At 34.9% G+C, this 27684-nt stretch overlaps 2 protein-coding genes across 2 annotated transcripts; both read right to left on the bottom strand.

Annotated features, from left to right (window-relative positions):
* Window positions 1–5009: 5009 nt before the first annotated feature.
* On the bottom strand, window positions 5010–9591 carry LOC128510840 (phospholipase A2 inhibitor and Ly6/PLAUR domain-containing protein-like). The gene is made up of 5 exons (XM_053483373.1): window positions 9501–9591; window positions 9176–9286; window positions 7636–7779; window positions 7243–7353; window positions 5010–5331 (listed from the first exon to the last, which is right to left on the bottom strand). The coding sequence occupies exons 1-5, from the start codon at window positions 9547–9549 to the stop codon at window positions 5129–5131; spliced, it is 618 nt and encodes a 205-aa protein (XP_053339348.1). The 5' UTR covers window positions 9550–9591; the 3' UTR covers window positions 5010–5128.
* An 8204-nt stretch (window positions 9592–17795) lies between these two features.
* Window positions 17796–27090, bottom strand: LOC128510865 (uncharacterized). The gene is made up of 11 exons (XM_053483409.1): window positions 27042–27090; window positions 26780–26890; window positions 26490–26633; window positions 26245–26355; window positions 25384–25522; window positions 25270–25283; window positions 20263–20355; window positions 20017–20124; window positions 19647–19790; window positions 19271–19366; window positions 17796–18064 (listed from the first exon to the last, which is right to left on the bottom strand). The coding sequence occupies exons 1-11, from the start codon at window positions 27088–27090 to the stop codon at window positions 17862–17864; spliced, it is 1212 nt and encodes a 403-aa protein (XP_053339384.1). The 3' UTR covers window positions 17796–17861.
* Window positions 27091–27684: the final 594 nt, after the last annotated feature.

The following is a 27684-nucleotide window of genomic DNA, read 5'->3' as shown; positions in this document are numbered from 1 at the left end:
TAAACAACAGTAGCACAAGTTTATTTAAAAAATATATTTTAGCATCTATTTTAGATGTGTGGGTTCATGAGCTCAGAGCGCCTAGGGATTGTCTGGAGATCAAATCTAGATAAAACACATTACACCCGTTCATAAATAAAAATGATTATTTAGGCCTTTATGCAAAATATATTTTACTTAAATTTTACAGATTCAAACAAGGAAAGAGGACGTGCTGAGCTTTAGTTTATTGTGATGCAGACAAAAGGTCTGGAGAGGAAACAAAGACATTTCTTTTTCCGTTTTTTGCATTGAGTTTAATCATGTAGCACTTTTATTATTCATAGTTAAAGCAAACCAACAGTGTGATTAAAGTACGCGAAATAAACACAGAATTTTGACCCAGCATAAACAACCCAACGATGTGTTTACAAAAACCCAGCATTTTAGTCTACTACTACTAATGAATGGAGGAAGCGCAGTCAAAGTCCAGGGATTCTGCATTCTGTCATGCTGTATTTAGCGAGTAGCATATATTTTTTGTGTTTGTTGCATTTCTGGGGAGTATGTCTGCAGTTTTATCAGTAAATCTACTCATATTTGCGCATGCGTATATCAGCCTTTTGATCAAAAAGCCGCACACAAAACTTACTTTCACTTTGTAAAAGGCAGTGTTTATTGTTTAGTGTATATTTAAAGCGCATAAACACAATAAAACAATATTGTTTTAGGCTAACATATTATACATTTTTGTAGTTTTTTTGTTGTACTTTGTCTTTTTACACACGTGCAGGTGCGTTACAACAATAATAAGAATAATAACAATAATAATATTAATAAATTCGGATCAATACTACTACTACTACTACTACTAATAATAATAATGATAATAATAATTTTAAATAGAGAAAGCATAATTGAAGAAAAGAAGAAAATGAACAATAAATACATATCAGTATTTACAGTTTGAGCTTGACACGTTTATGAGCTCTGTCACTTGCTGTTAATGGGCACCTAAGAGAGATAACACATTTTCGGCTTCAGTAGACACAGAATACTTCAGATTGAAACAGAACTGCCCTCTACAAATAATGAATGGCATTTTCACAGCTTCTCGTGCACTGCCGCGGCAGCTCACAAGATTCTTTTTCTCAAAACGTGCGTTCTTAATAGCCAGATTTATACTACCAGGATCTATGCATGCGGGGTCCTTGGGTTCGATTACAGCCTCTGCTGTACCTGAATCCCCAGACTTACCAGACTGATTTGCAACACCTGCCTTGGTAGGTACAATGAGAACGAGCTGTTTAATCAGCTCTCATATTTTTGAAGCATTTGCTTGATGTCGCGCTTATTCGCGCTCCGTGGAACCGAGATGCATATCATAAAGACAGCAAGCAGCAAAAAGTCATCCTTCCTGCACCTTTCAAACTGCTCCACTGAAGGACAAATTAACTCGTCCAAATTAAATTTCTTTGCCATATTAAAGCTCACACACACACTATAGGCAAAAAAAAAAAAAAAAAACAGCAGACAAATAACAAAACAATGGACGAGCCCCCAATTCTGTTATGCCACGGTCTAGGTTGGTTCATAACAGGAATAAAAAAGGAGGGGCAAGAACAAAAGTGTGTTTGCTTAGTGTTTATTTTACAAAAGTGCGTAAGCAAATCCCCCCAAAAAATGGCTGTGAGCTTCAGAAGCCGACAAGGCCAAAACAATAAACACAATTCCCTCTACATAGTCCCGAAGTGAAACAACTAACATGCACCAAAAGTAAAGAAACAGAAATGCAAAATACTTCCTCTACTCCCTTCCTAACCACTAAAATGGTGTCGACTCCCTACTAAGCCACTGAGTGCAGAAGTATATACGAATATATACAATACGTATTTACAATCAAGAACAGGTATAAACTGTTTTTATAACAACATAAACATATTAATTTGACAATTATAAACCGTAAAGAAACAATTAAAATTTGTAAAATATACAGTATAATCAGTGCAATCGTGTTCAACCAACAACATTGTTACCATATTTTTATGGTAAATTTTTGGCAACCATAGTTGCTGTTTTTTTACAATAATTAACAGTTTATTTTTTACAGTGCAATGATTGTTCTACCGTATTTTTTACGATAAAGTTTTGCCAACCACAGATGCCATTTTTTTCCCTGTAAAATTTAATTATTTTTTTTTTTTTAGTGTACAGTAGGTATGGACGAAGAACAGAAGAAGACCCAGTACTGAGCCACATGGGACACCAGTAGAGAGTCTGCATGGGGCAGATGTGACCTCCATGTAGGAAGCAAACCATTGCCATGACTTTACTCAGATTCCATGGCGAATAATACATATTATAGAATCTTGTGGTTTACTGTGTCAACTGCAGCTGGCAGGTCCAGGAGGATGAGGACAGATGAAGGTTTAGCTGATCTAGGAGCATGGAGCTTTTCAGTGACTGACAGAGGGACAGTCTCTGTAAAATGTGCAAGTGCAGCAGGAACATGACCAGATGATATAAAATGGTTGATGATGGTTGTGATGAAGGGAAGGAGGACTTGTGATTGGGATAATCTTGCCCTCCGTGATTGGGGGACAAGAATATGCACTGAATCTCATCAGTTGACGGATTCGAGAATTCTGCTAAGGGAGGGAAGTCCTGGTGTAGGGATTGGGTTGAGTCCAATGGTGTGGTGGATTGGTGTAACTTTTCTATCATAGAATGTCATCAGCAGTCAGAGTAGATGGAGCAGGTGTCCACAAAGGAGATATTGGTGAGTTTGCCAGGATCATGTGCAGAGGCTTTCACTTTATTTCTATAGAAGGCAGTTTTTACAGAAATCATGTCACATGAGAATTTGGAGAAAGGAGCACAGTAAGAGACAAGATCTGTATAAAGCTGTGATTTCTTCCATCTTTTTTCTGCAGTTCTTACTTCTCTTCTGTTGTTGTGTAATACCTCGGATAGCCAAGGAGCAGGACAAGAAATCTTCCTTGGTTTAGAGGACAGAGGACATAAGAGGCCCATGAATAAGGAGAGAGAGGAGAGAAAAGTATCAGTTGCAGTCTCTATTGGTAGAGAGGAAAAGGAGGGGCATGGGAGGGAATATATGGTACAGAAAGAAGAATAAGTTTGGGTATCATGTTATGTTTGAAAGTATGTTGCTTATAAAAAGTTATATTTATTTCATTTCAACATAGAAATATTTTTTTATTAATTTATCAGACAATTAATTTCTGTTCAAGGTAAACAGAGTTTTGTCATTAAACAACAACAATAAAATAATAATAATAATAATAATAATAATAATTATGATTATTATTATTATTTTTTTTTATTATTGTTATTATTATTATTATACATTTTGTTTGCTTTTGAAATGTGATTTTTCTTATTAAATGTTACATTTACATTGATAATATAGTATATTGAGAGCATGAACTGCTTAGCAGGTCTAAAATATTTATTTTTCAATTCTCCATATTATTCTCCTCTGTTGTTTTAACAGATCTCAGAAGAATGAAGGGGAGCAGAGATTTCTATATACTTATAGAGAGAAAACTTGGTCTGAAACTCCTAGCAGTATTCCATTTGTTCCAATGACAAGTCTTAACATAGTTTTAATGTAAAAATAAATAAATAAATAAAAAAAAAATCCATTATTCATCTTTACGTTGCAAGTAATTAATGAAATCAGATGCACCTTTTTTTAATATTTGCATGATTTACTAGTCTTACTTTACTAGTCTGCTTCAACTTGTCAGTTCTTTGGAATATTTTCTTTTCAAGAACGATGCTGCATCATCTCAGATTTTCAGATTTATTTATTTGTCTAACTTTTTTTCATATTAATGTCTTCAACATTTTCAATGTGGTTTAGTTTTTTTGTGTTAATGAAGAGCCATACGATTGCAGCAAGTCAAAATGGGATTTATTTATTTATTTATTTACTTTTTTCTGTGGACATTACATATGACTTGGCAAATCGACATTTCAAAACAATTCCTTCATACAATTACTTTATTCTTTTCTTATATAAAACTTTTTTCACAAATGTTGACCCCTGCTGCCCATGATGTCCTTGAAGAGTAGTATGGACTGAATGTTTTGGTTGCAACAGCTTCCCCCAGTAACTCCCAGAATATACCGTATACAGTATACAGTGCTAGAAGAATTACTGTAAAAGGTTTCTTGCTCATAGCTATATAAGCAATAACCATATAACTAGAGTTCAGAGAAGCTTTGACTAAAGTTGTTTATGTTGTTTGACTTTCTACTGTGCTAGAAGCCCATCCCCTTCCTTTGGGAAAAATACCCTTCCCAACTAATCCTGTGTGCTTTGTGTTTATGTATCTGTGGAGAATCAGTGGTTTTAGAATTTGACAGGATTTCACCACATTAAACACACCGTGCTTTTGGTCCATCATTACTACCTGCTATCATAAAATTCAAATTCAATGTATTAATTTATAATTAAGACAAGCCTTGGCGCAGATTGTCTCCCACATACAGTACAGTAACATTTTAGTTTCAAAAAGTTATTCATTATAGTAACTGCATCTGAACATTATTTAGCCAGCTAGTGAAAAAATGTAGCCAGCTAGTCACTAAATATCAAAACCTAATCTGCCTAGATAGTAGCAAAACATTTGCCTGTCACGGCATGCCAGGTCACACCCACCTGTCAAACCAAGCCATGATCTTCCACGACTCCATTCCATACTCCAGTTCACGGTTTCAATCTTGCCGCTTCATTGAAATTAAACTAGTCATATAAATTTGAAAGTAAATTAGTCACTGTTCAGGTTAAAATACTTTTGAAAATAATATATTACAAAGTTTTATTTGTATATGCCTGTGTAAGTTTTGACTGGATGTCCTACCATGGTCGTACAAAATGGGAATGAATACAATGATCACTAGGCTCCATGGTTCTTAGTTGAAATAAAGAGGTTCCTACTGTAGATGAATCGATGGAATTTGCTGCTTTAAGTTTAATGGAAATTAAATGTAAACAAACTAAATAAATTATCAACAAACATTTATATACTTTATATTTATACATATTTCTTTGTATAGTTTTGACAAATGGATTTGTGTTTCATATTGATAAAGCTTTAAATGAGGTTTATCAACTCTGAGCTCAGTAAAAGAAAATAGAGAAGAGCAGATGAACCATAATGAGAAGGAAACTCTGTGTGAAGATCTGAGCACCATTACAAAGGTTTCCTTCACAACACTGTACATTTGATAAGCCAATTCCTGGCAAGCTTGATGTTCCAGTTGCAAGACACAAGCTCTTGGACACACATCCTTTCATGGCCACAAAATTGCTTCCTTTGCCAACTAAGAAGAGAGAGAGAGAGAGAGAGAGAGAGAGAGAGAGAGAGAGAGAGAGATTAACTTTCTTTTTATTATACAGAACCATTCTGTACTTTGTGGAAGGAGTCTCCAGTGTGAGCACTTTGTAACAATCAGATACAAAGCTGTTCGGGAAAAAATGTCAAGACAAATTAGGTTATGATTACATGTCAAACTGCTTTGGTACAAGAGAAATAAAACATTTCAGGATATGTTATAGTGGTGACCTTGAGGTGCATTATATGTACATTTGCTGTTTATATATCATTGGTGACTGGTGGCTTTCAAAATAGGGGAAGGTACCCAACACACACTGGAAATTTCAACTTTGAGATGTCAGTCATGCTCATTATTTGGTTACAAGGTCCTTGGGTTCGACCCATTGAGAAATCTACTAATCATTATATAGAGAAGCTGATTATTTGGGTGAAGCATAGTTTAAAAAAAAAATAATAACAATATATATATATATATAAAAATAATGTTGAAACACTTTTAACACAGGCCTATATAGTTTGGGATTTTGTTTTCCCTTAATAATAAAAACTTTATTTAAAAACTGCATGCTGTGTTTGTCTTATCTTTAACTAATATTTAAATTTGTTATAAAATTAAAGTGTGACGAACATGGAATAAAAAGAAAAAAGAAATCAGTAATATATATATATATATATATATATATATATATATATATATATATATATAGTGGTGTGAAAAAGTTTGGTGTATATATAGCATGGATTTAGTTTTATATAAAAACATTTTTATAAAAAGTTCTTTGTCTTTAGTTAATTTTATACATATAAATGTGAACTATTTGCATGTTTTTTTTTTTTTTTTTAAATAAGCATAAAGCCACATTTAATATTTTATAAAGCATTTAGGAAAATAAAGCTTTGCACACCTGGGCAACAAGAAAAACCTGTTATTCCAAAATCACTTTAAAGAAAGGTGACATGTTTTAAGTTGTTTAACACATTTAGATGTAATATTTATATTTCAGGAAGTGAAAACTATTTTTTAATCCATCTGATCATATTAATTAATGAAATATTTTTTTTATCTCAATCCGAAATGTCTTATCTGTACGTCAAAAACAAAAGATTGTTCCTAGCTTTTCCAGTATTTTCAAAGTTTGTATATTCTATTTAATATAAATGCTACACAACACAATATCACTGATTCTTAAGGTGGTATTCATGAAGGTGAAATAGCTTCTTAATGTGTTTAGGGACAACATAATGTGGCAGTACTCGAAAACCTTTCTGTCACAAGATGTTGTTAGTACCATGCAGGTGAAAAATCCTTAGAAGTCTGACGAATCATCTCTGGACAGTTTATTCACGCAAAATACAACACACTCTCAGATTATTAAAGTTCATATTAAAGCTGATATTTCAGCTTATCAAGTTTTAAGAAAGATGGGTCATGCTGATGATCCCTAAAATGCTATATCCTCAGTGAAGAGCAGAGGTGGAAGTTTTATGATATGTGGCAAAAAAAAAGTAATATTAAATGTAAGATTAAGTGTATAATTTTTCCTCTATCAATATACCCTACCTTCATTTGTTGTTTACCATGAACATATCAATCTGATTTGATCTACATGAATAAATACTCATTTGTAAGAATTCTGCAGGCCTGTGAGCAAGTGTGTGTGACAGTTATTGATATATACAAAGTCAGGCAAAAAAATATATACTTGTGTTTTATTATTGTATATTATTATATTCATATAATATTAATAATATGATCAGATTATTATCAGAATTTTATCATATATTTTACATGTATGATGCACTGGCTATATGCAAATATGAAAATTATACCACTTAATATAAATCTATCAGATCAGCTTAAGATCCCATCTCTTTTATTTTTTATTTTTTTGTTCACCTGATGCAATGATGCAACGATCTTCATTTGCTGCACATCTTACTGTGTTTGAGCAGCCAGCACCATCACAGATGTAACACCTGTTCGTACTGAAACCCTCCTCTGGTAGAGCTTAAGAGGGAAATGAAAAACATATGATCAGGTTTCAAATTCTAGCAAAGTTGATTCCCATATTAATATAAACTGTAATTTGGAGATAAACAATAATCCATTGGAATCTGTGGGTGGATGATTATGTATGACCTATTACACACACACACACACACACACACACACACACACACAACACACTGATGAATTTATTTTTTATTTATATAGCGCTTTTAACAATGGTCATTGTCCCAAAGCAGATGAAGAGGAACTGGCAAAGATTTGATCATGAAGTATGGTTACCTTGCAGTTCTTCCTTGTTGCAGAACTTTCTGCGGCAGCACTTGGCATGGGTGGTCACCTTTACTGTTCCCAGGTTCAGGCTCCCATTTACACACATTTTGGGAAATCCACAAGTCTTAATAACTTCTGTTACCTTTGTACCATCTATAGAACATTCCACATAGCAGAGTAATTAGAGAAATTTGACTTAATTATAGTGATTACTGTAATCATAATCATTTACTGAAGGTTTCTTGCTTGTGTTGGCATCTAAAATATCCTATTTTCCATTAATTTCATCAGCATTTTTGTGCATTTGTTTTATCTGCACCTTTCACTTTTACCTGTTTTTGTTTTAGTAGCCTAATCAACATAAAATTAAATTGTACCAAATCCAAAGCAAGCATGTCTGAAGCTAGGAATGTTAAATATAAATTATTTTACATCTGAAGCACTTATTAATTAGACTATTAGGCCTTGTTCACACGGGCGTTAAACTTTTGGATAAACGTCTGAACGTCCTAGACATTTATGTTGCGTTTTGTAGCGGCGCTTGATTGACTTCTACACCGGCGTTCGTTTGTCTCTGTCTAACGTCAGCCTGCAGCCCAAATTGTAGTTTGTGTGTTAACCTGTGGGGGCAGTGTGTCGGGAACTGGATATGAAAGGCCGCCGCCACTGGGTTCACTCTCTGACTGCACAACGTCGGATTCAAGGAATTTTTTTTTGTGGTTTATGAAAAATTGTTTTTCCTTTTCCGCATTTCCCTATGTATAGCATGTAGGATCATGGGATATATCCGCTCCTCCAAAGCATAAAATGAACGCGAAGAAAACGAACTAGAAGCGGTTTCCTTGCGTTTGTTGGGTTTTGAACCGCAAGAAAAAGCTGCATGCACTTTTTTTTTTTTTATGCTGTATAAACGCGCAGCCGGACAAACGCACGTCACCAAAGCCTGTGTGAACACTCTCATTGACTCCTATGTGTAGAAAACACTGTGCGCTTGATCCGCGCTCACCGGACGCTACGCACGCAAGAAAAACACCCTATTTTAACGCCCGTGTAAAAAAGGCCTTAATGTGTAGGAGTTTACAACATTTACTGTGTTTAACAAAAAACATTGATTAAAAAAAATGGCCTATTAAATACTGAATGGTTTCATACTGCAGTATCTGAGCCAACTATTCGCATCCCATAATCAGCCACGTCTACTTTGATGAACAGGTGCAGCCTTTTGTTTAGTACAATAATAAAGACTACAACCAGGGCTGAATCTTTTTCTTACAAAGCCCCGCAGTTATAGAATAGTCTTTCAAATAGTTTTTGGAACCTAGTCTCAGTGGTCAAATTCGGACTGATATATTTGTCTAGTCAAACCTTTGGCGAATAGTTTTTTATAGGTAAAGGAGCAGATTTAAGGAACTCATAGGCATAGCGTTATATGGTAGGTATGCCTGAATGCTGTTTTCTCCACTCTCATAATTTCAATAAGGTTTGACAGTGAAGTAGCTGGTTGACATATATAGGTTAAATAGACTCACAGATGTACACAAACACTTACGTATAGACACTACATTGGTTGCGGTGAGACACTGATAGAAACAGGTTGTGTTAAAATGGCCACATTTTCCTGGTGCTGATAGTGGACAGTGGTGACAGGTCAGTGACAGAGCTGAAGAAATAAATTAAATTGAGCTAAAATAAAAGGTTAAACAAAAAAATCCACTGCAGAAAATGTTAATAAAAACACAAAAACAACAAATAAACAAACAAAAACCTCCTGGACAATTATCAAACTATACACATTAAGGAACTATTGACCAACTTATTTACTAAAACAAACTTAAATTAAGTATTTCCTTTGTTTAAAATGTAAGATTAATTACCTTTACAGAAAAGCACGTAGTTCAGCAGGAGTGTGACTTGAGACTTCATTGTTGATGTTTTTGTAAATTTTGAGCTGTGTAGGTAACACAGACAAAGTTATAATGTGGGTAAGGTCTGAGAGAAAGACTGGTTTTATGTAGATCTATGATGAGGTGTGCACATGAAGGGAGGGATTTAATGCCGTGAGTCCAAATATCTTCTATCATTAAGGTAAACAAAAATAGTAATAAAAAACAGCATAGAAAAAAATGCGGTCAAATCAAATATATGGTACACTCTAAAAAAATAAAGAACAAAATGTTTTCATCTCAACATGGCAACAATGAAGAGAAGAATTTCTTCAAGTGATTACAAAAAAAAAAAAAAAAAGCAGAACAATGTTTAACGTTAAAAACATAACGACCTACAGTAATTTAAGTTTTACAAATTAATGTCTGTGCAGTTCTGGAACAGCAGTCTATAAATAATTAAGACAAAGACAAACTTGTAGCATACTAATTAGAAAAGACCTATAGATAAAGAAACCACCAGGTCAATCCCCCCAATATCAATCCAGCTTAAGTGGCCAGATTCCTTAAGAACATGCAGAAAGTAAAGCCAATTCTGATGATGGACTGGCATTACCAAGGAAGGAACCCAGCATCTGGTGATGTATTTCTGTTTTAAACTTTAAGTAGACTGCAAAGGATTTCCAACTCCGAATTAAAAAATTCCATCAATGTTATTTTTGATTATGTTGCTAGACACTAGAGCACTTAGTGCATCCAAGTAGCTTCTCCAACAAACTGAATTATACATGATTCTCCAGTCGACTGAGGAAGCTACTTGAATGAGTAGTGAAACGTTTCTACTTAACCAAGAAAAAGTCCAGTTGACATGACTTAACTTCCAGGTAAGTTTGATGGTTTGTTGGAAGAAACTGTTGCACAGCCTAAATGTTTTTAGTACCATTTTTAAGATGGCAGATGGGTGAAGAGTGGTCTGTGTGTGTGTTCATCCACAATGCTGATAGCTTTGCAGATGCAACATTTCAGCTGTCCTCACTATCCATTGCAGAACCTTGTGATCTGACTGGATTTTCTGATGCTTCTCAGAGTACAAATGCTGCTGGGTTTTCTTGGCTATGGAGTTGGGACCAAAGTTCTCTGTCAATGGAATTAATTGCTATGATGTTAATGTTGAGAGTTACCCTAGTGAAAAAAAGTAGACTTTCATGTATTGCAAATATATTCAAATCTTCTAAAGTACATTCCAAATATACTAATAAAAACTGTACCCTCAGTTAATATCAAAAGTATACTAATATCATGCCGTTACCAATTTTTGAATTGAACTTTAAACATAATTGTATTATAATTGTATAATAATTGTATTATAGTATACTTTCCAAAACTTTGTTATAAATGAAAGGTTAGTGTACTTTCCAAAGCACACTTATTTAAACTTTGTTTTTCAATTTATTTTTGTTATTTAAAAAAAATGCTCAAAATAATAATTGTAACAAAATACAGAAAGAAAAACATTAGAATAAACATTTTAATACAAAGTAGTCTTAGTATATTTTCAATTCAATTTAAATGTACTTATTCATGCTTATATTTAGTGCACCTCTCTCTCTCTCTCTCTCTCTCTCTCTCTCTCTCTCGTATGTGTGCACTCTCTAACTTGTTTTGTGTGCTAAAAGTAACTTGTTCAGGCTCATTTATGTGTGCAGTATATTCCAATACTAATGCCTGTCTTTGTTCAGACAACAGTTTATATTTCTGTTTGTAAGTTTTGTTGAAGACAAATAAACTAGAGAACTGTTTTTTTTAATAATATTTTTTTGTAACCCTTTGCAAATCTGTTGAATTCATGAATAAGATTCGCCTCATCATTCCTGATGTAATGTGTTTCAAAAACATGTTATAATGTAAAAAATACATTCAGCATTTGTAAATGGTCTAAACGCATTTATTGTAATGGCGACACATTTGCAACACAGTATTATAGAAAACTGTGTGTACTGTATGATATATTAAAAGTATATTTCTATCAACCAAAGTGTATTTTTTTAATATGTGGAATTGGCCAGTAGTATAACAGCATGCTACTGCTACAATAAAATATATTTATGGTATATTACTGTGTATTTGTAACACAGTAAAATTACTGTTATGTACTTAGATACATATAATAATACATGACATATATACTTAAATTTTATTAATTACTGTCAGGTAAAAAAAGAAAAGAAAACACATTGGTGTATTACAAATATATTTAAATCTTCGATAGTACATTGCAAATATACTTACAAAAAGTTGTACCATCAGTTAATATATAAAAAGTATACTAACATCATGCTTTTGCCAAATTTTGGAATTAAACTTTAAACATACTTCAAAATAATTTTATTATAATAACATTATAAAAATATCAGTTTCCAAAAATATATTATAGAAAAATATATTTTAAGTTAAAGTTCAGTGTAATTTCCAAAGCATTAAACATTGTTTTTAAATAAATTTTTGGTTTACTTTTTAAAAATATGCTCAAAATAAATGTTGAAACAATATAAAGTATACATTAGAGTACAAATTTTAATATACGGTAGTCTCAATATATTTCCAGTTAAATTTGAGTGTACTTATTTATATGTACTTATTCATGCTTATACCCCTATCTCACCTATGTGGTTTGACTCGCGGTAAGATGCAGTGATAAGAACCGTGAGTGACCGCCCAACATTCCACGTTCCAAGTTCTGCGAGGTAAACTGGTAAACAATTTTATCTGTTTAATTCTTTAAACATTTTTAATTATTTGCTCGGAAAGATGGAAACGTAATTACAGCACCAAAACCTAAGGTGAATCTTGGTGAACTGTACTTACGCCACCACGAAACACCACATAGGTGAGATACTGTACAGTAGGGGTATTATATTTATTGCGTTCTTCCCGTGCGCTCGCTTTCAGACTCTGTTTTTGCACACTGAATCTCTTTTGCACATGTTCTCTCAAACTCGTTTTACACACTGAAAATCACTTTTGAGCGTTCAGGATTAAGTATTTAAACTCTGTCTCTCTTCAGCGCGCTTAATAGCATAAAGCTACACTTGCACAAACTGCAGCAGTGTTATAACTCTGCAACCATTCCATCGAACCAGAGACTAGAGTAGGGGCAATACTAGACAATCAGAAACTGGAGGTGGCCAGATTCTGGTTTCAGATTCAGATGTTTTCTAATTGACTGCTCAGTCCTCCGCTTCTAGTTTGACAACTTGCAGCTGCACCATTGCAGTTCATATCATTATTCTTTTTTTTTCATCAGCATAAAGTAAATGTCATGGTTTTTGTTAAGTAGTTTGTAATTAAGTAAATGCTTTAAACCATAAAATGTATTGTCTAATGTGTTATTGCTAAATCTTATGTACTTTGCTTGTGGTATAACGGCTCCGTAGCTCTCGGCCTGTTTTCAGTCTCTGTGTAACAGCTAGAATCAACACACCAGGTTTAAACTAATACTGTACCTGTATATTCTAATACTAATGTCTGTCTTGGTTTAGACAACTGTTGATTTAGACATCTGGTAACTTCATGAATAAAATCTCCCTCATAATTACTGATGCAATGTGTTACAAAAACATGTTATAGTGTAGGAAAAGCATTTAGCATTTGTAAATTTGCCTAAACATCTTTAGTGCACTGGTAACACATTTGCAATACAGTATTATAGAAGACTGTGTGTACTATATTGTATAATAAAGTATATTTGTATTAACCACAAAGTTAACTTTTTTAGTAATTGTAATTGGCCAGAAGTATAACAGAATGATACTGCTGCAATAGGAATATATTCATATTAATTACTAATTTATTTCAAAATTGCAGTAATGTACTCAAACATTAAATATATACTTTAATTCCATTAATTACTGTCAGGTATGCATGTTAGTACACACACACTTTAAGTGTACTAAGTATATTTAAAGTTTTTTCACTTTACAAGCAAATTGTGCTTTTGTACAATTTAATTACAACTGTACAGCACTTGTTATTACCATTAATTAGATTTAAACCTATCCTCAAAAATTATTTTAACCCACCCCCTTGACAGCTGAGTTTAGCTGAAGAGGATGAAGAAGTGCTGAGAGATTAATTTGTGGATGAAACTCTCAGCACAGTAAAACAGGTTCTTCTCACAACACTGGTATTTACAATGTCAATATCCTGCAGGTTTATTGATGCAGGCACTCTTATCTGCACATGCTTTCATACTCAATGTCTTGTCTAATTGAATAACAGTGACAGAAAGGTTAAAAAATATATGTAGTAAATACATATAAACAGTGCAATTTGCTACAAATCTGCGTCTAGCCTCTGATCTGTGTGATTGCATACCAGTTATCTTTAATTAAGAAAAAAAAATAATTAGTAAACATTGAAATAATTAAATTTTGACGAAACATCATGTACATATTTAATATAGAAGGAAATCATCAGTGGAATTTAGAATTCTGTTACAAGGTGTAAAACATCTCTCTGCCTAAATGAGGAAAAGATTTATTATTAAATAACTATTGGAATTTAATTGTCAGATTAAAAGGCATCTGGTTCATTTTGCCAGTTTTTTTCAACGATTATTTTAAATAAATAGCAACATCAGCAAATCTATCAGAGCAGAAAAAAAAGGTACTTTTACATTTTATTTTTACTCCTGAAACTATTCAATTAACTAATTTAATTGATTTATCATAAAGTGCAAACACTATAAAAATCTCTTTGTCTCACTTGTAGGTTAAATGACGTTTCATCGCCCATAAAGTTTAACAATATGCCTTTGTGCATGATTTTAAACAGTAAAAGGAAAGCAGAGGACTTGGAGGACACTCAGGAGGACATGGTGAGAACATGGAAAACTCCACCCATGCAGAAACCTGAGCTCAGTTTTAAAAACTTTATCATACAACTTAATAATTGTGCTGCTCTGATACAGGGAGATTTCTGACACCTTATCCTCTTGTCTGAAATGATTAATGCTACATTTTATATCAGGTAAAACCCCTAAAGGGACACTTGATGTTTCCATATGCTTCTGAGGCTTTTATGTTGACCCTAGTGTTCACTGTTCTCTTCATTCCCAGTTTCCCGCAGATTTTAATAATCAAAGGTAATTAGACTTGTTATTTAAGCTGCTTGAATCATCTAGTTTCTTGACTTGCATCTGACCTGAAACTGATCTGATTTAAACTTTAACTCAACTCTTACTATATCTTTCTTACAGTATCTAAAATTGTACCTGAACTAGTATCTTAGCCTTTATCTGAAATAAGATCTAAACCAATTTCTGATCTGTTTCTCCTGTTTTTTTTTATGACCACAGTTTCTTGTATTGTGGTTTAGACTTAATATAGTTCTAACTTTTGTGTGTGTGGGCATAACTGCGGAGGCGAGCTGGCGGTTCAACATAGACTTTTATTAAGCTTTATACACAAACAAAAGTATAGCTCTTTCCGTAGAGCACATATGACGCTTTAATATAAACGCTTAACAAAAACACAACCGACATAAACCTTAACTCTAACAAGAACAACAAAAGCTAGACGCCTGACTGGCTTTCAGTCAGGCTATTTATAATTAACATAATTACTTTCCTCGGTTCAGGTGAATGCTTGCGTCACCTGACCGAGGTGCAGCCTGGGAAATTAAGTTTAACCTAAAACAAACTACAAACATAAATCAACAAAACAGTCATTGGGCGCTTTGGCGCCCTCTAGGGGTTTACCCTTACAGTTGCTTTTATTCCTATTAAAGTCTTAACTTCTGAAATTATGCTGTGCCTGCATCTGTCCATCACCACCCCAGACAACAGTATTGTTGTAAAACCTAAGAAATGCAATAATGAACCTTCCAGTCGTAAATTTAAACTAGAAGCAGAAAACAGCAGCGCTGTTCTGATTAACTGGTATTACTTCTACTCTAGTCTCTGGTTGGCTGGATTAGTGAAAGAGTTAAAATGCTGCTGCAGTGTGAGTATTGTGTACCTTTATGATATTGAGAGCACAAAAGAGACAGAGTTCAAACTCACATAAATATGCGCAAAAGTGAGTTTCACCATGCAAAAACAAGACAAATTTAGCTTTCAAAGTTTATTTAAATTTAACTGAAAGTATACTAAGACTGCCGTATATAAAAATTTGTGTTGTAATGTATACTTTCTGTACATTGTTACAATGATTATTTTGAGCACATTTTTTATATCCCAAAAATTAATTGAAAAACAGTGCCAGAATACTGGAAAAAAAATTACAGCACTTCATTTTTTTCACAAAAAAACTAACAGACACACTAGAGCTCTTTTATATAAAGCATTAAATAGTTTCACACCACAGTATCTGAGCGAACTGCTAGTGTCTTACGATCCGCCACGCCTACTTCGATCAAAGGATGCAGGCTGCTTATCAGTACTGCGTATTATGAAAACTACAGCAGGGGGCAGAGCTTTTTCTTACAAATCCCCAAAGTAATGAAATAATCTTAGACACAATCTCAGTGTTTACATCTAGGCTAAAAACCTATTTATTTAGTCAAGCATTTGTGTAAATAGATTTGCCTTGGGTAAAGGAACAGATCTGGGGGACTCATGGATGTAGAGTATTACCGTGGACTGGTATGTTTAGATGCTGTCTTCCCCACTCTAATTGATCATGCAGGTTTATTGACCATACCTAACTGCCATCTCTCCTTCTCTTCTGCTCTCTCCTCCTTTCTCTCCCCTCCTTTCTCTCTCTCTTTGTCTTTCCCTCTCACTGTCTCTCTGTTGAGCTATACTGTACATGTCGCTCCAAAGCTACCAGTGATCCAGACCCGCTCTGCCCTCTGGACCTGTCTGACTCCTCCTGGTATCCCACTTCAGGATGGAGATCTCGTCCCATGGATGCCCCGTGTGGTCTGCCTGGGATATGTGTGGTGACTGGGGACAATTCCACTTTCCCACGAAGATGGTCCTGTCCTTGGTTGATGCAGACAGCTGTTCTCTGAGGACTTGTGACTTCAGTCTCTCGATAGTTCAGGACTGGAGTTTCCTACAGTCTACCTGAGCCTCCAATAACAAACTAAAATCCATGTTAACTTAAGCACATCTCCTGTTATACTGAACTTCCAGTCTCACACAGTATGACTGCAGATCAATCCCTGCTACCTGTTATCACCTAAATGAGGATGGGTTCCCTGTTGTCTGGTTCCTCTTAAGGTTTCTACCTATTGCCATCTCAGGGAGTTTTTTCCTGCCACTCTCGCCGTTGCCTTTGGCTTGCTCATGATGAAACAATCTTATCATTTTGATTTATACACATTTCATACAGTACTAACCTAAATAATTCTTTTGAATGTGTAACGCTGCTTTGCGACAATGTCAATTGTTAAACGCGCTTTTCAAATAAAATCAAACTGAATTGAATTGAATTTCAGAGTGAACATCGGGTCCTCTGACTTGCACTGCTAAATGTGAAACCTTATAAAGACAGGTGTGTCTCTTAGTGTTATGTCCAATTAAATGAATTCATCACAGATAGACTCCAGTTGAGTTGTAGAAACATCTTATAAGCTCAATTTTGAGTGTCATGGAAATAGCTGTAAATACTTATGTACTGTATATGTAAGTGGTTTTTATTTTTTAATAAATTCACACAGATTTCAAACAAACTTCTTCCAAGTTGTCATTATGGTGTATTGTTTGTAGAATTTTAAGGGAAAAAAAATAATTCAAGAAAATACATGGAAATAAGGCTGTAACATAGCAAAATGTGGAAAAAGTGTACTATAATACAATTATTTTGAAATATTTAAAGTTTAATGTAAAAGCATGATGTTAGTATATTTTTTATACATTAACCAATGGTACTACACTAAAGTGTATTTTTTTTTTTTACTTTGGCTAATCTGGAAGTAACTAGGGTTACGGTTAAGGTGTCTAAGGTGTTTAAATGGAATTTTAAAACTGTTTTAAAGATTTTTCAAAAAAAATACTGTTTAGGTCACAAAAACAAAGTTTAAGTAGGTAAATATTTTTTTTTCTTTTCTATGCAGATGCATTCAGGAAATAACACATTCAGACCAAAGCCAAGAAACAGTCAGAATTTTGTTACATTGTGTAATAATAATAATAATAATAATTAACAAGTTTAAAAGCATTATGTGGACAGGATGATTTTAACAATTAAAAAAAAAAACATTTCATTATACCTCCATTTTTATGTAACATGCTGGTTTTGATGTAATGCATTTTTTAAATATAAATATCCTACCAAACACAGAATTATTATATTATATTAGATTTGCACTTCCAAATAATAAAACTTTTAAATGAGCAGTATCAGTTCAGCAGAAGAGGATGCAAGAGAGCAGAAGGAAGCTTATGAGGAGAAAACTCAGTGTGATGCTCTCAGCTCCGTTACACAGATTTCCTTCACAACAGTGCATGTTTGAGATGTTAAATGCTGGCATGCTTGATGATCCATGTGCATGGCAAAAGTTACTGGACACACAACCTTTCATGGGCATGGTATTGCCTCCTTTTTGGACTGAGAAAGGGAAGGTAAGAGAGAAAGGTTAAGATAGGGCTAAATTACACTAAATGTTTCACTTATTTTTATCCACACAGTTTTCACTATCACAATGCTCATGTCCCATTATAAAGGCTGTTGAGTGTCATGTTCAACAAAATGTGGAATGTTTTAAGTTTTTAGCACATCTAGATTTTAATATCTGGACATTTGTTCGTTGAGTCTGGTTCTTATCATTTTGATTCATATACATTTAGATTCCATACAAACTTAAATGATTCTTTTGATTGTGTAACGCTGCTTTGCGACAATGTCAATTAGTGCTATACAAATAAAACTGAATTTAACTGAATTTAAATTAATTTTAGAGTGAACATCGGTTCCTTTGACTTGCGCTGCTGAATGTGGAACCTTATATAGACAGGTGTGTTTCTTGGTGTAATGTCCAATTAAATTAATTCATCACAGGTGGACTCTAGTCGTGTTGTAAAAAAATCTCATAAGCTCAATTTTATGTGTCATGGAAATGGCTGTGAATACTTACAGTATGTATATGTGATTTTTTTAAATTTTTTATTGGTTTTTATTTTTGAAACTTTCGCAAAGATTTGTCATTATGGAGTATTGTTTGTAGAATTTTAAGAAAAATAATGAGTTTAAGGAAATACAAGTAAATAAGGCTGTAACATAGCAAAAAGTGGAAAAAGTTTTTGATACACTGTATTTTTGGAAATGTACTATAATACAATTATTTTGAAATATGTTTAAATTTTATTGTAAAAGCATGATGTTAATATACTTTTTATATAGTAACTGATGTCTCTTTTTTCTATATCTCAAAGCCAAATGTCTTCAGTGTACTATCAGAATAGAATGTAAATATAAAGGCTGCAACAAATGAAGAGTTGCACCCCATGTGATTATAATAGAGATTCTTATTGACTATTAGCATTTATGATAGCAGTGCTAGTAACATTTAGCATCCATGAGGGTAAATGGGCTTTCCATGTTTTTTTCAGGAACAGCATTATTAAGCAAAAGTTAACAGAAAATAAGCAGGTGAAAAGTTCCTGGAAGCCTGACTAACACCGACACCCAAACAGGTGACCCAGGCACGTTTCAAAACACACTCTTAGACTAATTTCAGTTCTGGACAAAAAAAAAAAAGAACAACATAAATAAGAAAAACTTTGTTTGTTACAGAAAGTGTTAAATATAGTTCACCTGATGCAATGATGCAGCGATCTTCACTTCCTGTACAGTTCACTTTGCCTGAGCCTGAGTAACACATTGTCCCACTGAGAGCCTGCTGTGGATGAACTTTAAACAAACAAATTGGTGATAATGTCTCATATGTCAGCAATAAGTATGAGAATAAGATGTAAATATGATAATTTAGAGACGAATTATAATACACATAGATAGATTCCCTATGCTCCATCATATATAAAATAAATTGATAAAGAGCGACTGTCACATATTTAATCACAGTGTCTAAGTGTTTGATGTGAAATAGAAAAAAACATCAAATTATTGTAGGTAAATAAGTGGACAAGGAAAACTGAAAGTAAGCAACATTCCAGAGCATTTTGTGTTTTACCTGAGAGTGTTTGACTGTTGCAGAGATCACTGGTGCAACATTGAGCGTTCGTGGTCACTTTTATTATTCCCAGGTTTAGTCTTCCGCTTACACATGTTTTTAGTGTTCCACATGTCTTTATATAAAATATATGCTTTGTTCCACCTACAAAACATTTGTATAGTTTTGTAATCATATCTAATTATTATTATAGTACATGTTAAGTATCATAAGATGAATGAAACACTTCAGAGCATGCTACCACAGGAAAATAATTAACCAGTGTAATTTCTTACACACAATATGTAAATAGTTTACATGGGAAAAATCCAGGAAGAAAAATATCTCAGTTCTATAGACACACCGATATACTGTACATACACAAACTTACTTAAGTACACAGCAGTGGTTGCAGTGAGACATTGATCGGGACAGTATGTCTGATTATTACATTTTTTCGATTGTGATGGCAGACAGTGATGACAGGTCAATGATAGCGCTGAAGAAAAAATAAAATGTAATGAAAGTAAAAAAAATAAAAAACATTAACAAAGCTATTTAAAAAATCCTGCAGAATCTTTAATTATACACATCAATTAACTTTTAACCAACTCTGTTTAGATATAAGTTTAATTACCTTTAGAGAAAAGCATGCAGATAAGTAGAAGTTTGACTTGGGACTTCATTGTTGATGTTTTTGTAATATTTGAGGTATGAAGGTGAAGCAGGGCTTAAAATGTGAATACAGTCTGTGAGTAACACTGGTCTTATGGTAATGTATGATGAGGTGTGCGCATGGAGGAGGGATTCGTTGTACACTTTCCAACATATTCATGAAGTTCTGTTTCTTTTAATGGGAGGGGCTTTGTCTTTGGTTGGTTACATTAATATTATGTAAACATTAGTTGTAGTAACCCATGATTAGGGGAGAAAACACAAAAGAGACCCAGCAAAAGACCCAGCAAAAAATAAAAATAAATAAATAAATTGCCTTGATCAGATGTGGTGAAATGCCTTTGCAACAGTGTATACAAAAAAGAGACAGAGACCTGTTTCCAGGTACAACATTGGAAAATGATGCCTGCATTCAGTGAACAGCATGGTGGCAGCAGTGGAGTCACTCCTGTTCCTGGGCACCACCATCTCTCAGGACCTGAAGTGGGACAATCACCTTGACTCCATTGTTAAAGAGGCCCAGCAAAGGTTATATTTTCTTTGTCAGCTGCGGAAGTTCAACCCGCCACATGACCTGCTCACATAGTTCTACTTGGCCGTCAATTAATCTGTCCTGTGCACTTCATTATCTTTATGGTTTGGCTCAGCCACAATATCAGACATCGGATGGTTCAGACAGCTCAAAGGATTATTGGTGCTCCCCTGCCCAGCTTAAAGGACTGTATATCCAGAGTAAAAAAAAAAAGGCTCAGAAACTCACTTTGGACCTCTCACATCCATGCCATATTCTCCTTGATCTTTTGTCGACTGGTCAGTACTACAGAGCCCCGAACACCAGGCACAAGAACTGGTTCTCCTACAGGCAATCTATTTCATGAACAGTTTAATGTTCTCCCCACCGTGCAATAAAAATATGTCAATATCCATATTTGGTGTTGCAACCCACATTTATTTTATAGCCCACCACATTTTATTCCATTTCTTGTTAATTGTATTCATTTTTTGCCATGTTTTTGTGTTGTGTGTGTTGTCGTCATCTCTGGAAGCTTTCGTCAACAACACCAACATCAACAAAAATCTTGCATGTACAAAGTGCTTGCCCATTGGGTGGACCATTGACTTTGTCATCAAGGTGTACTCCAGCTTGCAGGTAGCTACTGGGTAGTGAGTTGAACTGAGCCCGATAGTACTGTAGCAGCAAAGGCGGGCTGCCCACTGTGACTCAGGCCAATCCCACACTGTTGCAGCTTACGCAAAAATGTCAAAGAAGACCTATGGTTCATTGTGAAACCCCAATAAATAAATAACAATAATAGCAATAAAAAAGTCCTCCAGACGCATATTAATGTAGTGTTCTTTAATGTGTACAGTAATTCTTTGATAATAACTCCATTCATTGGTTCTGGACTTTCTACCTGCCATCTTTCATGTTATACCCCAAGGGTAACTCAGGGTGAGTAACGGGTGGTTTAACAGTATAAATACAAAATGCCTAGCTAGACTGGTTTAGAAAAAGAGGCTGAGGTGTATGAAGAGGAGCAGAATCTCAAGAACTCAATGTGAATCTCTCAGCACTGTTAAACAGGTTCCTCTCACAACACTGATTATTTACAATGTCAATATACACGTTTACTGATGCAAAATTGTTTCAGGCAGTTAAGTAACTAAGACAGGAAGATAGAGGACAAAAGTACTAGTTAAGAAATAAACATGACACCCTCCAGGATTCTCGGGTTTTGAATCTTGACCTGTATGGTCACATACAAGTTTTGTTTAAGCTGACCAAAAAAGGTGTAAACATCGAGATATATATATATATATTGGTGAAAATTAAGTTTTTATAATAATAATAATAATAATAATAATAATAATAATAAACAAGTAATAAATATACAGGGATTTTATGAGGCTTGTATTTTGACAAGATAGAAATGGAGGATTTTAAGAGTTATTTTTCTATGAATACTTTTCGTACTTTTTTTTGACAAAGTAGTATTTACATTTCATCTTGTTAAAACTTTAACTGAGAAACATCGGTTCAGCAGAAGAGGGTGGAGGAGAGCAGTTGTATGATGATGAGGATGAAACTCAGTGTGACGCTCTCTGCTCTATTACACAGATTTCCTTCACAACAGTGTACATTTGAGATAGTGACTGCTGGTGTGCTTAATGATCCAGGTGAAAGGCAAAAGCTACTGGACACACAACCTTTTGTAGGCATGGTATCAGCTCCTTGTTGAACTGAGAGAGAGGGAGGGGGACAGAGGGGGTTTCAAAAAAGAGTTAATTTACAAATGTTTCTCTTGATTCTCAAAGTTCTTCCTAATCACAATGCTGATGTTACAGTACATTATAATCTAGGTGTGTATAAATGTTTGTACATTGTGGAAGGAGTCTCCATTTGAAATATTTACAGTATAAGTCCACATGTCTGTCTGTCTTTTTGTACAGCAGAACTCTCATTAATACAAAGCAATTAAAGTTGAATATTTTACACCTTGTTTACGCTAAGTTTGACTTTTTTTGGCATTAGAAATACACTCCCTGTTTAAAAAAGATTATAAAATTCGGCACAAATCTGTTCATTGCAATACTTTTCTCAACATTTTAATTTGCACCATGGTTTTAGAACATGATCTCGAGAACATATAAGACAAATTGTTAATGTGATAATCTGCAGGTCATCAAGCTCGGTGCTGATGATGTGCTTAGCCGATCACACTAGTGTTGGGTCGTTCATGAATGTTTGTGACCATTGTGAATTGTGACCATACCTAACTGTTATCTCTCCTTTTCTGCTCTCCACTCTCCTGTTCTCTCTTCTCCTATCTCTCTTTCCTCTCTCTCTTTCCCTCTCTCTGTCAAGCTACACATGTCGTTTCTGAGCTGCCAGTGATCCAGACTCCCTCTGCCTTCTGGACCTGTTTGACCCATCCTGGTGCCCCGCTAGTGGTTGGAGATCTCATCACATGGTTGCCCTGTGTCTCTTTGAGATGTGTCTGGTGTCTGGGGACGGTTTCACTCTAACTAGAAGACGGTTGTGGCCTCGACTGGTGTTGAAAGCTGTTTCTCTGAGGACTTGACATTTCGATAGTTCAGGACTAGAATTTCCTACAAGTCTACCTGGGTCTCCAGTAACTTCCTGGACACCATATTAACATCAATTAACATGATGAACTGGCTGCCATCTAACACACTGTATAAATGCAGATCAATTCCTGCTTTCTGTTTCACCCAGATGAGGATGGGTTCCCTGTTGAGTCTGGTTCCTCTCAAGGTTTCTTCCTACTACCATCTCAGGGAGTTTTTCCTTGCCACTGTCGCCCTCGGCTTGCTCACCAGAGACTATCTGACCATTTTGATTCATACACATTCACATTCCACACAAACTGAAATAATTCTTTTGATTGTGTAAAGCTGCTTTGCGACAATGACGATTGTTAAAGCACTATACAAATAAAATTTAATTTAATTGAATTTAATGAATGATTCATTCTTTTTGAACAAATCTTTTACATGACCTTTACATGATCTTTTAGATGAACGAGTAGTCTCTGCAAGTGATTCGTTTATTTTCTAATTATAATTTTTAATTCACTGTATGTTATAAACAGGAAAGTATGAGTAGGAATGAGTTAAAGTTACCTTTACGTCTTTTTGGTCCTGAATTGTTAGTTCTTTTGTCACGTGACTCCCGCTATGGGAGAAAGAACGAACAACTCAGGACTCGAAGACTCACTAGCAGAACCGTTCAATTCAGAATTCAGAATTCTTTCTCATTGACTTGTCTGCTCCGAGTCCTTTGTTCTTTTGATGCATGACTCCCATAGACGCTATGCAATGCAGTAAACAGGAAACAGAATTAAACGTCTCTTAACGAATCTTCAAGTCCCGAGTCATTCGTTCCTTTGTCACGTGACTCCCATAGACGCTATGCTGTGCAATTGATTTAAAAAAAAAAAAACGACTTAGATAAGATTTTAAGAATTTAACTAAATGACTCCAAAAAAGATTAGTTCAATTTGATAAACGAGATTCAAAGAACCAAGTCACTAAAATTATTCAAACTTCCCATCAATAAATCACATCACCCTCTGTAGATATCATCTGTCCTGCATGGTTTTGTTACCAGGTTGTAATGTTCTCCATTAGGATGCTCTCTATGGTGCAGGAGTAGATGTTCTTAAGCACCTTAAAAAGCAGTTTAACTTCCCCCAGGCATCTAAGGTATTAGAGATGCTGTCTGCCTATTTTACCATGATATTGATATGATGGTGATGGAGTTGGTAGTGTCCATGCAGTCATACATGTACAATAAGTACAGCAATGGGGGCTCAGAACACAACGCTGTGGGTACAAGTACTGAGGGTAAGGCAGGTTAATACATGACTGCTCATCTGTACTGCCTGTGGTCTGCCAGTTGGAAGGTTGGAGATTCACCGACACAGAGATGGGCCGAGTCCCAGATCCTCAAGCTTGGTGGTGAGTGTGGAGGGAATTATAATATTAAATGCTGCACTGTAGTCAATGAACAGCATTTTAAATGAATTACCCTTGCTAGTGTCCAGGTGAGTTAAGGTTGTGTGAAGACGGTGTAAAATTACTAGTACTAGATTACCACTTCCCGATTGTTGAATCCAACAACTGCTTTAGTAAACAAGTTGATGTCGTCAGCACTGATCGCAACACAACCGCTTTAGGATGTGCCTAAGTCTGTGTCATCCAGTGCATCCCTTAGAGCGGCCAGAGACAAACTAGGATTCCCCTCATTATTTAGCAGAAACAACATTTCACTGTGGTATTCATTTTCTTAAGTGCAGTTATGGTTTTTTGGCCACACTGTATTTGACAGTGGTGGAAAAGGGGACAGATTTGGTTAAGTGGATTGGTTTGCTTACATTGTATATTTGTGTTGAAGGCGTATAAGTCCCGAACTTATAAACAAAACCGACTTATGAACAAATCCGACCTACGAAAGTGCTCCTGGAACAGAACTTTTGAAATTTTAAACTGATAATTTTCATATTCCTAAAATGACTGCATACAGTGCTTCTATGCAAAAAAAACAACACACATAGAATACCAGAAGGGACAAGCCATGTGGAACTGCAAATGGGACTTCTTACAGCTTTTTTTCAGTAATGGCTTTTTTCTTTGCCACTCTTCCTTGCATATATATACAGTGGAACCTTGGATTGCGAGTAGCCTGGTTTGGGAGCATTCTGCAAGATGAGCAAAATATTAAAAAAAACGGCTTGATAAATGATCAAGTCTTGATATACAAGTATCAAATAACATTTGGCACGCATGCGCTTCTTATTTTAACGCCTAGCGTCACATGATGACAAATTCTTCTTTCTCTCGCGCTAGGAATTGTGAATAATCATCTCAGAGGCTTAGTGTTAGTGCGCGTGCGTCACTCCTATATTCAACATCCGCATGTACTGTTTACTATAACACTGTGACCACGTGTGTGTGCGAAAAGCATTTTTTCCCCCAGTTTCTCTCTCTCACTGTCAGAAAGCACTAATTCTGTTAGTGTATGTGTGCACATGCGTGAGGGTCATTGTAGAAGATAGGAGGCACACACTTTATAATGAAATTAATGCCCATGCACACGTGCACACACTCTAACACTGCTCTGTCACAATTCTTTTTAAAGGTAATGTGCAGGTTGATTTGTTTTATTTTTATCTCCATCTCCATCTTATTTAAAAGGAGGGAGGGCTACTCTTCAAGATGAGAGGAGGGAGCGAGGAAGTCATTTCTCTTCTAGTCTTACTATAGACGTGCACACGTACACTTGCACACATAAACAGTGCGTGCATGCACAAACACACTAACAGAAACACTTTTTTACTCTAAAATAGTAAAGATTGGACATTTAAAAGTTTTAGCTCTGGAAAAAAAATTCTTGTTACAGAAGGTGGTAAATATAGTTCACCTGATGCAGTGATGCAGCGATCTTCACTTCCTGTACAGTTCACTTTGCCTGAGCAGCTGCTACCCTCACAATTGTAACAAATTCTTCCATTGAGAGACTGCTGTGGATAAACTTAAGAGGAAAAATTTAATAAGACAAATTGCTGATAGTGTCTGGGTCAGTAAGAATTATTCCAATAATATGTAAACTGATGATTTTCAAACAAACCTTAATGTGAGTAAATAGATACCCCCCTTTTTTTTTACCTGACATTGTTTGGCTGTTGCAGAGATCACTGATGCAACATTGAGCATTTGTAGTCACTTTTATTAATCCTAGGTTGAGGCTTCCGCTTACACATGTTTTTAGTGTTCCACATGTCCTTATATGATCTACATGCTTTGTTCGACCTACAAAACATTCCGTATAGCTTTGAGATTACTACCTGTCATGTGTTGTTCTTTACAAACTATATTTAAATAGTTTACATGGAAAAATCCAGGAAGAAAAATATCTAGGTTATACAGTATATACCGATATACACACACAAACTTACTCAAGTACATGGCAGTGGTTGCAGTAAGACATTGATAGGAGCAGGTTTTCTGAACATTGATACAATTTCTCAATCCGGATGGCAGACAGTGATAACAAATCAATGACAGTGCTGAAGGAAAAAATGCAAAGGGAGTGAAAATAAAAAGATTAAATAAAAAAAAAATTGTGCATATCATTTCACATTATGGCTACCAAAGAAGGATTGACCAAGCTATTTTACACAAACAAATTCTATTTGTTAAAGATGTAAGTTTAATTACCTTTAGAGAAAAGCAGGCAGATGAGCAGAAGTTTGACTTGAGACTTCATTGTTGATGTTTTTGTAATATTTGAAGTATGAGGGTGTGGCAGAGGTTAAAATGTGAGTAGAGAAATACTGGTTTTATGGTGGTGTATTATGAGGTGGGCGCATAGAGGGAGGGATTTATTTATTCTCAATGTATTTATGCTTTGTCTTTTATCCTCTTAAGACCCAAGCCTTAATTTTGCATGCATTTAAATAATTTTATTCTGACCTGATGGGTAAGAAATCTAAGTATTGTCTTTAAACAGGAAACTGAGTTTGATATTTTCTTGCACTCTAAAAAACGCTGGGTTGTTTTTTCTACCCAAGCGCTGGGTTTCCTCTGTTGGGTCATTTTTCTGGGTTATTTACAGAGAGTTGGGTAGTTTTTGTGTAACCCAGCTGCTGGGTTGAAGTTTGATTGGTTCCTCCCCCAAAGGTCACCGGTGGATTCAGCGGCTGTCAGTCAGAGCTTCGTGTCTCTCTTGAGCTCCCACACCGCTGATGACGGTTCATTTAAGGGAAAATGACGTTAAATACAAGGTCTGTATACACATGTTCACTCACCTAAGTCACATATGACTGAAATATTATTACTATATGTAAGATTTATTACTGTT

Source organism: Clarias gariepinus, chromosome 22 (assembly GCF_024256425.1).
Source record: "Clarias gariepinus isolate MV-2021 ecotype Netherlands chromosome 22, CGAR_prim_01v2, whole genome shotgun sequence".
Lineage (NCBI taxonomy): Eukaryota > Metazoa > Chordata > Actinopteri > Siluriformes > Clariidae > Clarias > Clarias gariepinus.
The sequence above is the reverse complement of the archived record's forward strand: the minus strand, read 5'-3'. Positions and strand labels throughout refer to the sequence as shown.